Source organism: Eretmochelys imbricata, chromosome 5 (assembly GCF_965152235.1).
Source record: "Eretmochelys imbricata isolate rEreImb1 chromosome 5, rEreImb1.hap1, whole genome shotgun sequence".
In the NCBI taxonomy this organism is placed as follows: domain Eukaryota; kingdom Metazoa; phylum Chordata; order Testudines; family Cheloniidae; genus Eretmochelys; species Eretmochelys imbricata.
Window position 1 is genome coordinate 43,144,042 of NC_135576.1, and position 12,322 is coordinate 43,156,363.

Here is a 12,322-nt window from a genome sequence, read left to right on the forward strand (position 1 = left end):
GCATCTTTTAAAAAGTGGAAGTCAAATCCTAGTGAGGTAAATAGAAAGGAGCATAAACACTGCCAAATTAAATGTAAAAATGTAATAAGAAAAGCCAAAAAGGAGTTTGAAGAACAGCTAGCCAAAAACTCAAAAGGTAATAACAAAATGTTTTTTAAGTACATCAGAAGCAGGAAGCCTGCTAAACAACCAGTGGGACCCCTGGACAATCAAGATACAAAAAGAGCACTTAAAGACGATAAAGTCATCACAGAGAAACTAAATGAATCTTTGCTTCAGTCTTTATGGCTGAGGATGTTAGGGAGATTCCCAAACCTGAGCCATCTTTTGTAGGTGACAAATCTGAGGAATTGTCACAGATTGAAGTGTCACTAGAGGAGGTTTTGGAATTAATTGAGAAACTTAATAGTAACAAGTCACCGGGACCAGATGGCATTCACCCCAAGAGTTCTGAAAGAACTCAAATGTGAAAGTGCGGAACTATTAACTATGGTTTGTAACCTGTCCTGTAAATCAGCTACTGTACTGTATTTAAGAAGGGCTCTAGAGGTGATCCTGGCAATTACAGACCGGTAAGTCTAACGTCAATACCGGGCAAATTAGTTGAAACAATAGTAAAGAATAACATTGTCAGCCATATCGAAGAACATAAATTGTTGCGCAAAAGTCAACATGGTTTCTGTCAAGGAAGATCATGTCTTACTAATCTATTAGAGTTCTTTGAGGGGGTCAACAAACATGTGGACAAGGGGGATCCAGTGGACATAGTGTACTTAGGCTCTTACGTAAATTAAGTTGTCATGGGATAAGAAGAAAGATCCTTTCATGGATTGAGAACTGGTTAAAAGACAGGGAACAAAGGGTAGGAGTAAATGGTAAATTTTCAGAATGGAGAAGGGTAACTAGTGGTGTTCCCCAAGGGTCAGTCCTTGGACCAATCGTCTTCAACTTATTCATAAATAATCTGGAGAAAGGGGTAAACAGTGAGGTGGCAAAGTTTGCAGATGATAACTAAACTGCTCAAGATAGTTAAGACCAAAGCAGACTGTGAAGAACTTCAAAAAGATCTCACAAAACTAAGTGATTGGGCAACAAAATGGCAAATGAAATTAAATTTGGATAAATGTAAAGTAATGCACATTGGAAAAAAGTACCCCAACTATACACACAATATGATGGGGCTAATTTAGAGACAACTAATCAGGAGAAAGATCTTGGAGACATCGTGGATAGTTCTCTGAAGACGTCCACGCAGTGTGCAGCGGCAGTCAAAAAAGCAAACAGGATGTTAGGAATCATTAAAAAAGGGATAGAGAATAAGACAGAGAATATATTATTGCCCTTATATAAATCCATGGTACCCCAACATCTTGAATACTGCGTACAGATGTGGTCCCCTCATCCCGAAAAAGATATACTGGCATTAGGAAAGGTTCAGAAAAGAGCAATTAAAATGATTGGGGTTTGGAACGGGTCCCATATGAGGAGAGATTAAAGAGGCTAGGACTTTTCAGCTTGGAAAAGAGGAGACTAAGGGAGGATATGATAGAGGTATATAAAAGCATGAGTGGTGTGGAGAAAGTGAATAAGGAAAAGTTATTTACTTGTTCCCATAATATAAGAACTAGGGGCCACCAAATGAAATTAATGGGTAGCAGGTTTAAAACAAATAAAAGGAAGTTCTTCTTCACTCAGTGCACAGTCAACCTGTGGAACTCCTTGCCTGAGGAGGACTATAACAGGGTTTAAAAGAGAACTAGATAAATTCATGGAGATTAAGTCCATTAATGGCTATTAGCCAGGATGGGTAAGGAATGTCCCTAGCCTCTGTTTGTTAGAGGGTGGAGATGGATGGCAGGAGAGACATCACTTGATCATTCCCTGTTAGGTTCACTCCCGCTGGGGCACCTGGCATTGGCCATTGTCGGTAGACAGGATACTGGGCTGGATGGACCTTTGGTCTGACCCAGTATGGCCATTCTTATGTTCTTATGCTGTTTCGGCACAAGTTTCTCCTTCCTCTCCCTCTCAAAAAAAATTGCTTGTATGAAAATATTTTGTAAAATAAACCTAAAAGACAGTATTCAAATAGTGAACATTCAGAATCCCCGTTGTACAATTGGTAAATATATGGAGGTCCACGTATGCCTGAATATGGAGCATGGCTTAGATGCATCCGATGAAGTGAGCTGTAGCTCACGAAAGCTTATGCTCAAATAAATTTGTTAGTCTCTAAGGTGCCACAAGTCCTCCTTTTTTTTAGTTATGTCTGTGCACCTCAAAATATGATACCAGCTAGACCATTTTATTATATTTTTAGGTGGAGATTGTGCTACTTTAATGAAGAATATGGGTCCTTTACCTGTGGATATGGCAAGGATGTATTTTGCTGAGACTGTGCTAGCCTTGGAATATCTGCATAATTATGGAATTGTGCACAGGGATTTGAAGCCAGACAAGTAAGTGTATAGAATATAACCACAAAAGAACTTTGTCTGAAAATTAGTCAGATATGAAAGGTGTAATTTTGCTCTGCAGAAAATGGATGTTTGGTTATGAATATTATCCCATGCATTCAGAATTCTCAGATAATAGATTCATAATATGAGTTGGGTGGTTTAGCCATAATTATAGATGATGTGTTGATTTTTACAATCCTTTAGGCAACGAGAGGCTGTAAGACTAGCATGAGAGAAATACATTTTTTTCTTGAGGCTGAAATGAAGGATAATAAAGTCTGGCCAATAAGAGCAAGCTCTCTCTACATATACTTTGTACCCTATTTAATGCTGAATATGAAAAAAAAATTGTACATACAAATTCTTATAAGGTCAGTGTTAAATGGGAAATCTTTCCCCTCTGTCACATTTCTGCAGTATTTGGGGTTACAATATTTCATGTCTTCTATAAATGTAAACTGCATTACAGCAGGTTGCTGAAATAAAGACAGAACCTGACATATCTTCCACTAGTTTTCATTGTCACTTGTTTCTAAACACATTTGAATCCCAAATGAGTCTGAGTCAAAATACCCACCTGGTACTGGATATCTGTTGTCTGCCAACTTAATATCCATCAATTTCCTTTTTTTCCCCATCTTCTCCCCTATTTAAATGAATGGCACAGTTAATTAGAGGTAGAAAAAACTAATGCCTCTTTTTCCTTTTAAAGTATCGGAGGGGTAGCCCTGTTAGTCTGTATCCACAAAAACAACGAGGAGTCCGACAGCACAATAAAGACTAAATAAATCTGTTAGTCTTTAAGGTGCCACCGGACTATTCTTTGTTTTTCCTTTTAAAGTTACAATCTATTTGTACGTCTTCCAGAATGCTTGCCATTTCTTCTTGTGCTAACTACGCTGTGCCATATTTTTTGTAGCCTTTATGTGGATCCTTTTAAGATCCTTTAACTATTAGGTGTTCAAGCAGATATAGATTATGGTTTGTTTAAATTCAATAACAACAACATATGTATCATGCATTTGGTAACTTCCAGGATGCCTCTGTGTCTAGCCCAGTAGTTTCCTAAATGGTTTTTTTAAACAGTTGTGTAGTGCTGTTAAAGCATTATCCTGTGACTATAATAAACAAACTAGTACAATTTCAGTTTGTTATAGTAATTGAGTGTCATTCTGATCTGCAGTTTATTGGTAACATCCATGGGACATATAAAGCTTACAGATTTTGGGCTTTCTAAGGTGGGGCTAATGAGCATGACTACAAATCTTTATGAGGGTCACATTGAGAAGGATGCTAGAGAGTTCCTTGACAAGCAGGTAAGAGATGCTTTTTTTCATTTCTATACTGAGAGATTAAATAAAGCCATATTTACCAATGGGATATACCATAATATTATATAAGCCATTATTATTTCTGCATTGGTATTTCAGATGTATGCGTGAGAGTTACCTTTACTGGTGCACTGCAGATTGTTCCATGCTCCCCTTCCCCCCCACCCCCGCATTATGGTCTATTAGTAAGATGAACGATCTAATTGTGTGCAAGTGAGATCATGAGAGAGACAAATGGAAAACTGTTTTTATAGGGAATTCAGGAGTCTCAGCAGAGTATTTGCAGAACTCATGATGCATTGTACAATCAAGGGTGCTAAAATCCTAGCTATGGCCCATTTCCCTTTAAGCATGCCTCATTACCATTTGCCCACAATCTGTTCACTGTAAAAGTTACTTAAGGTAAAACCATCACAACTTTCAAGTAAAAATGAAGATATGTTTAGATTAAATAAAACCATTGTTTTAATTAACTCTTGTGTATAAAAAACAATCTTTTAAAACTGTATTTTTCACGAAATGCATTTTTCGCATACAATACAACCACTTAATGTAGGTCATTCTTCTAAAAATATTAACTGTGTTGCAAGCTGAACAGTGTAAAACATGCTGAAAAGAAAGTTTAAAATTCTCCACGTTTTTTGTAAGATTTTGCTACATCATGAGAATTATTGGGAAAATTTAAGCACAATAACTAGGGTTATTAAACTTTGCTTGTTTAAACATTTTCTTTTTCTCATTTTTAGGTCTGTGGCACACCTGAATATATAGCACCAGAAGTGATATTGAGGCAGGGTTATGGCAAGCCAGTGGACTGGTGGGCCATGGGAATTATCCTTTATGAATTTCTTGTTGGGTGTGTGCCATTCTTTGGTGATACACCAGAAGAGCTATTTGGACAAGTTATCAGTGGTAAATATCACCATGAAAACCTGAATTTCTTAACCTGCTGAAACCAATCACTTAATGAAAAAGATATTTAAGAATTTACTAAAAAGCTAGCATTTTTCAACTAGTTGTGCCAAAAAATTAAAAAATGAAATCACTCATGTTCCCATAGTACAAGCCATCAAAATGACGGGTGAAATTTGAACTAAAAACTGAACTTGTATTATACTTGAGTAATGAGTTCAGAAATGCAATAACGTGATAGGTCATATTTGTAAGTACACTGTTTAAAAAGAAAATAACTATTAACAGTTGGACAGTCAAATAATTTGACTGTCACAGTCTTTCCAGGAATTGTGCCGGAGAAGGAAAGGTTAATGTGGACTGCATTTGCAGAAATGGAAAAATGCCTAATGGCACAATGAAGAAATTAACAAAAATGTAATAAAACCCTAAAACAAATGTCTCCCAAATAATAAATAATGAAAAAGAGAGGGAAACGAATTCAATTCACAGATTGTTAATGATTTCATTGGTGGTTGTTATAGTGTAATGTTATTTCTGTAACAGCTGTTCTTCTTTCATTTAAAATTCAATAACCTTTTAGATCTTAACCTGCAAGCTGACCCTAAGTATTGTCATGCAGCTTGTGGCAAAACTAAATGATAATTAAACAGAATCTCTCACTATCCTACCTGCTGTTTCCATAAATTTCCCAAATGCATAGATGTAGATGGCCTCCGTTTTATGCCAAAAGTTTATCAGAATGACATCTCTGTTACTGAATGTCTCCCAGTCCATTTTACAGTATACATAAAAGGTCCACTAGCTGAAAAAGAGAAAAAAATCCCATTTAGTATGTAAGGAGGTGTTCTGTTATATCACTGTTCTCCATCTCTAACTTTGCAAGCCGGGCATGTTTGTAATCTTTAATGAAGTGGATTTGTGAATTGCCTGCAGTATATGACCTCTTTATACAATATCCTCGCTGTTTATGGATTTATAACCATGCTGTTTTCTGATGTGATACACCAAGGCCTGAGTGGCAAGGGGAATCAACTGTTTAATTAACACAAGCAGCAAATGCTGGCTTTGTTCTTGATGCCTTACGGCTGAAATGCATATTCATGTTTTATTTTATCCAAATCAGATTTAAACTGCAGTAGAAGCTGCAGGCAAACAAACATGGCGATAGCTCATGCTTTTTATTGCATTTGTGCACGCACACACAGCCCCCCCCAAAGTATAGATCGTTAGGCTGCTCTCTTAGATTTTGGGGGGAAGGAGAAATATTTTATTATTTATAACAATTTAAAAAATGTATTTTGGAATTTTATAGTCCATGTTATATTCTTTCTTTTTGTAAATTAAATGGCCACATTTTAAATCTGAGGCCCTGATCCAATCGATACATAAGCTTGTGAGTAACTTTCTGTGTCTGACCACTCCAAATGACCTTATATGGGTGATTCATGGAAGTATTTGTAAACTCAGCCCCTTTTTTTTTTTCATTTTATTTTATTTTAGATTCAGATTTTGACTTTTTTTTACCTTTGTCAGATTTTTCCTTTCTGTTTAATTGTAATTATTTTATTGAAGTCATTCTTATTGCCAAATGATTCAAGATAACTCCTTTATGCAGTGAAAATAGCCAGGCCCACATGTATTGCACAGCCATGGAACTAGCTGTAGAATCTAACCCTTGCCACGGTTTTGTCCTCCGGGCTTCATGGATGAAGTTCTGACCCCACTGGAGTTAATGGGAGAACTGCCGTCAGTGGTGCCACAGGCTCACTGTAGGTGTGTGTCTGCACACCAGCTGAGAGGTGTAATGCCCACACAGACGGACATTCACGCTAACTCTCTTCAGGCTAGCAGCTAAAAATAGCAGTGTGACCCTGGTGGCTTGGGCTTAGCCGCCTGAGTACATACAGGGCGGTTGGGCGGGACAGTTCTCACTCAGCTAGTCTGAGTCACTGCCTACACCGCCGCCAGCCACACTGCTGTTTTTAGCACACTCAGAGCTAGCATGTGTACGTCTACCTGCACTGGGAATCAAACCTCTTGGCTGCTCTATAGACCTATCCCTAGAGCAGAGCTTCCCAAACATTTTTTGTCAAGCTCTCCACTTCAGAGATTCATGCACTGTGTATGCCACCTGTACCCCTGGGGGAGGGATGGCTGGTACCCACGGGAGAGGCAAAGTGTACTCATCATGTGGAAGCTGAGGAAGCTGCCTGCTCTCTGCACAGTTGGGCAGTCTCGCCTGCCTCCCATGCAGCAAGTGAATGGGGTAGCTCTGAAGGGCTGAGCTCAGAAGGGGAGTCGAAGGCTGCACCTCACTGGCTCCCTGCCAGGCAGAGCTCCCTCTTGACCCCAGCCATTCAGCACGGCCACAGCTCTGTCCGGCAGGGGAAGTGAATGGGGCTCTGGGACTGCAGTAAGAGGGTGGAGTCCGGTGGGGCCTCTGTTCAGCAGGGGGGCAGTCAGTAGTTCTGGGGTGCAGCCTTCTGCTCCTCGCTTGCAGAATTCCCGCCAGCGTCCCCATCAGAGGAGCATAACTGCAGGAATAGGAAGTGAGACAGGCAGGAAGCCTGGTCCTGGCAGCCGAGACCTCCCGCAAAGAGCACTGTCCGCTACTCCTGCCAGATAGACCACCCTCCTGAGCATGGCCCATCAGATCCTCGGGACCTTAGGGTGTGCCCCACAGTTCTGAACCTCTCTCTGATTATATTTTGAATAGTTTTTGCTCCTGTTGTAACTTGTGTAAATTGATTACTAATTAATTTGAGTTAGTTAAGATCTTTGTAACTGGTGAGCTAGACACTCCAGGGTCATTTGTGGTTTACCCTTGGCTGTGTCCTGAAACAAATGTTTTGGCATGTCAGGTTACCAAAGTCTTAGCTCCAGAAAATTGACAGTCAGTTAATGCCAATTACAGTAGAAGCAAATTCTCTAGCTAAGCATTCATTTTAAAAAAAAAAAAGTCTTTTAGTCCATATGGATGTGGGGAAAATCCCTTAAGAACATGAACCAAACGTTAACCTATGTAGTATTTTCTGCATGAGTCTCCAGAAAGCCTGAAACAATAGCAATAACTCCCCGTACCCCATCCTCTCGATATCTTATATACCTCTGCAATCTAAACATGGTAATTTAAATGTCGTCTTTGCTAATTATTTAATTGCTCGTCATTTTAATAGAAAAATCCATTTTTCTATTGTGCTTAATGCAAAATCCCAAACTACCACCCATGTATCCCACTGGTACCTAAAGTCCCAGTTGTCCCCATCCAGCTGCCAACATCTCTAGCCTCTCTCTGACAGCTTGTACAATGAGTCTATATGTAGATTAAGATAAATCTGACATGGAAAACCTATGGAAAATCAGCACAAAAAATAAATTGAATTTAATACGAAAATTATTGCCATTGTATCTGAGCACCTCAGAGTCTTAAATATGCTTATCCTCACAGTGCCCCTGTGAGTTAGGGAAATACTGGTTCCTCACTTTACAGAGAAGCTAAGTGACTTGCCTAAGGTCACACAGGAAGCCTATGGCAGAGCAGGCCCCTTGAACCCAGGTTTCCCATATCCTAGGCTAATGTGCTAACTACTGGACCATCCTTCCTCCTTATGGTTTTGGTGTTCATTTTTATGTGAAGTCATTGCCAATTCCCATGTTTTAATTTAAAGGAAGGTTGGGCAGAATTTCCAGTCTGCTGTGACCGGGGTGCTGCAGAATCCGGGAGCCTTGCCACAGAAATTAAGTCCATCTTGTCATGAAGTACAGAAGACCTTAGCAATAGTCAGGGTTAACTGAAGTATGTTGATGGTTTTTTTCTCTTAAGTAGAAAAGATGTAGGAAAAAAACTACCACATTGGCTTGTCTCTCTCTAAACCTTAGGCACTGACTCCATGGCTGGAGCACCCATGAAAAAAAATTGGCACCAACAGCCAAGCTCCCCTTCCTCCCCGCCACTCCTGCCCACCGGCAGTCCCTGCTGATCAACCGCCCCACCCCACCCCCCAGCTGTTCCGCAGCATGCAGGAAGCGCTGGGAGGGAGGGAGAGTAGCAGGGATGGGGAGTGCTCAGGGAAAGGGGCAGAAAGGGGTGGGGCTGGGGTGGGAAGAGGCAGGGTGGGATTTGGGGTGGGGTCTGGGGCTGATCAGGGGTTGAGCACCCCTGGGGAAAATTAGAAGCCGTCACCTGTGCTCCAAACCATAAGGGCCAATCATACAGCCTTCATTCATGTGAGTGATGACTTCAGTGAAATGACTAGCATGAGTAAGGATTACAGATGTGAGCAATGATTACAGGATCAGGCCAGATGTGTCTATTTTAGCAGCAGTGACCAAGGAACAGAACTAGAATTTAAACCATAACCATCTTTCAAGGGAAGAACAGCATAGCAGTGCTAAGCACAAATATTTTGTAAACACAATAATCACTTCTGCCTCTTGTTATTAAGATCTGTTTAAATCGCATTTTGTTGCAAATAATATGAATGATGATTAAATAACTGAGTTTTGAAGAATAGGTGCAGATTGCGTTATGTTCGAAAGCAATGAACACGTAACAAAAAACAACTTGACTAATATGCTGTGTAGGAAAGGTCTGTTTCATTTTGACTAAGCTGACCAGCGGATACCCAGCATCCTTTATGGTACTGGAATGGGACTAAAATAAATTCACGAACATCTTTCTTTCATACTAGATGAGATCAACTGGCCTGAAAAGGATGAAGCCCCACCTCCAGATACCCAGGATCTGATTACTCTACTGCTCAGACAAAACCCCCTGGAGAGACTGGGAACAGGTTAGGGGACAGGATTTAAATGTTGCGCATGTGCTAGAAATAGCATCTATGTTGAACATGTCGAGGCTTTTATTTGCTTTATTGTCTTGCCCAGGAAACATCTGTGCATGCGTACAACATGATGCCAACTCATTAGAGCACGAGTGTGTTTTGCTGGTTTGGTTTCTCTTTTGCTGATTCAGAGCAGTAATACTGTAGGGGGACATATATTAGTGCAGTCGTCATCTTATACAGTTCTTATCTTATACAGTTGTTCTCCTTTCCTCTTATCTTGTTTCAATAAATAAAAGATAAACTTCTCATGAAGGCAATCTATTTAGTGCTTGGAATTATTAACCTCATGAAAATTCAGACTGTTAAGTTACTTAGTTGCAAAAATAGAGAGCAGTGAACCAACATACAAGAGCCACTTCGTGTGCCACAAATACCATGACCTGGCCAATGAGCCCCCACCAGCTTCAGGGCATATGATTGCTACTTGAACTAATTACTCAAAAATGACTGCCTGAGATTAGATCATGAACTGTCTTATTACTCTTATTCTGTGATACTGCCTTAGTACGAAAAAGAATAAAATGAAAAGCATGAGAAGTTAAGGGAATAAATGGAGAGCAGTGGTGAATTCTCCATCACTGACAATATTAAAATCAAGATGGGATATTTTTTCTAAAATATCTCTTCTAGGAATTATTTTGGGGAAGTTTTATGGCTCTACAGGAGGTCAGACTAGATGATCACAATGATCCCGTCTTGTCTTCAAATCAGTTAAGATAAGCTGCTGCCTACTGTGCTGTGGGCATTCTCTCTCTCATCAGTGCCGCTCCCAAGCCAAGCTAGGTAAAGAGGCTGACATCGAAGTCAACTGCAGATAGACCTGCATAGGCCCATAATGCAGCAGTCCATATTAAAGTGTGTGTGTGTGTGTCTGTGTGTGTTAGCTCACCTACAGATGGACTTATTTGGGGATTTATAAGTTTGGGGAAGGGGCAGGAGTCACAAAATTATTGCAGAGGTTGGGTCCATTGTCCAGAGTTTTAAAATGTTCAGTGATGTGCATTTTTACAGAGATAATTTTAAAATATGAACTGTCATTTTCAATTGAATAGTAAGGACTACGTTCTGACTGGCCCTAACACAGCCCAGGCAGGGGTGACCCATCCGCAGTGCCTTTATGACCACATTACAGTTCTCCAGACCTTGGGTGGTGGTGTGGTGAGAGGTGAAGTGGGAGCAGGAAGAGAGGCCACATGCCAATGTCCCAAAATAGGTGGGCAGGGAGTGGGCAGAGCTTTGGTTCCAACTCTCACCCCACCTCCAATGCACTTGTTAGCATACAGTATGCAACATCCAGGAGAGAGCTATATCAGATTACTCTCTTCCCTCCCCCATATCACAGCCCCTCGGAGCAAGGTGGTAATCACAGTTCCTTCCCATGGCTTCTCCTGAGGCTGTACAGCTTTGTACCACCACATACATAGGGCATTGCTGTAAGCAAATGTCTGAAGAGCCAAAACTAGCTCAGCACTTGATGGAAGGTTTTTTTAATATATTCATTGTAGACCCCTTCACTTTATCGCTTGATCCTTCATAATACATGTAGTATTCATGCCAAAGCTGTTCTTCTATGAGTGAGAGACTGAGTCACTAGTAGAGTCTCTGTCCCCTCCCCCAACACGTGCGCGCACTGTCTCTTTCTCTCATGTGGTAATGGTCAGTGCCTCCAAATGTAACATCTGCTCAATTTATTTACTAGTTTATTTCTTCAACTGTTCTTGGTCTCTTAAGAGTTGACAATCTGAGAAGGGGAATCCTGCAGCCGCTTTGAAGCTCAGAGGGATATTAAAAAACTAAAGCAAAGCTTTTGAAGTGTCAAAAGCAGCTCACAAAAACAGCGGCTGCAATGTGATGGGTCCCATAGGGGCACTGGAAAATACTGCTCTGCCACACATTTCAAATGACAGCCTTGTGTATATAATACATATTTAGCTGGCTGAATAATGCTCCATGAAAATATATAATTGCATATTTACTCAGGAGACTGGAGTGGCTTGGTCAGATTGTAAGGAAATGAACAGATTTTCTAAAACACTTCCATAAAAGAAGGAAAAATAACAGAAATATAAGAGGAACGTTGTATTTACACTAAAATGTGGCACAAAATAATCACATAGCTTCAAGATCAGCGTTGGGGTTAAATCATTGTACTCTTGCCGTTGCAATTAAAAAAAACAACAGATTCTGCTGTTGCATTTCCCTTTTTCGACTATCTGGACTAGTTTCTTGCCATTAGACCACTTTTGTTTTTATTATTTTATTTGTTTTAAATTTTCCATGAAACAGTATTTTGGGCCAACCTCCCTCTTTAGAAACAAGATAGAGATCCCAAAACACGACTTTTTAAAAGAATAGACAGACACCCTTACTTAAATAACAACAAGCTGCAGTTCTGTTCTTTCTTCTGTCTCTCTTCCCCATCCCAGACTCAAACAAGCATAAACTGTGTACACTTTTTTCACACAGTTAGCTTGCTAGATCCTGTTTAGAGAGCCCCATCTCATGCCAAAAACATTGGAAGGAGGGGAATCTTTTGTCTTAGCAAAAAGACAAGTTCAAGATAAACTATTTAAAAATCTGTTTTTCAAAACTGTTTCTCCTAATATTTTTTTTCCTGCCAGTAAGAACAAGTCATAATTTGGTTAAAATGCCTGTTGAAGGCCATTCTTGAGCCTAGAAGAGTGTATAGGTAAATACTGTATGCTCGATTTGTTAGCTTTTGTAAACTTTCTTGGTATGATGGATGATTTTAGATGAGACAAAGGTAATC

At 40.0% G+C, this 12,322-nt stretch overlaps 1 protein-coding gene across 1 annotated transcript in view; it reads left to right on the forward strand.

Annotated features, from left to right (window-relative positions):
* Positions 1–12,322, forward strand: part of MAST4 (microtubule associated serine/threonine kinase family member 4) — a 435,814-nt gene that overhangs the window by 403,007 nt on the left and 20,485 nt on the right. The window contains exons 17-20 of the mRNA XM_077816962.1: positions 2,321–2,459; positions 3,643–3,775; positions 4,537–4,702; positions 9,397–9,498. Of these exons, the coding sequence (XP_077673088.1) occupies positions 2,321–2,459; positions 3,643–3,775; positions 4,537–4,702; positions 9,397–9,498 (540 nt within the window). The remainder of the gene's footprint in view (positions 1–2,320; positions 2,460–3,642; positions 3,776–4,536; positions 4,703–9,396; positions 9,499–12,322) is intronic.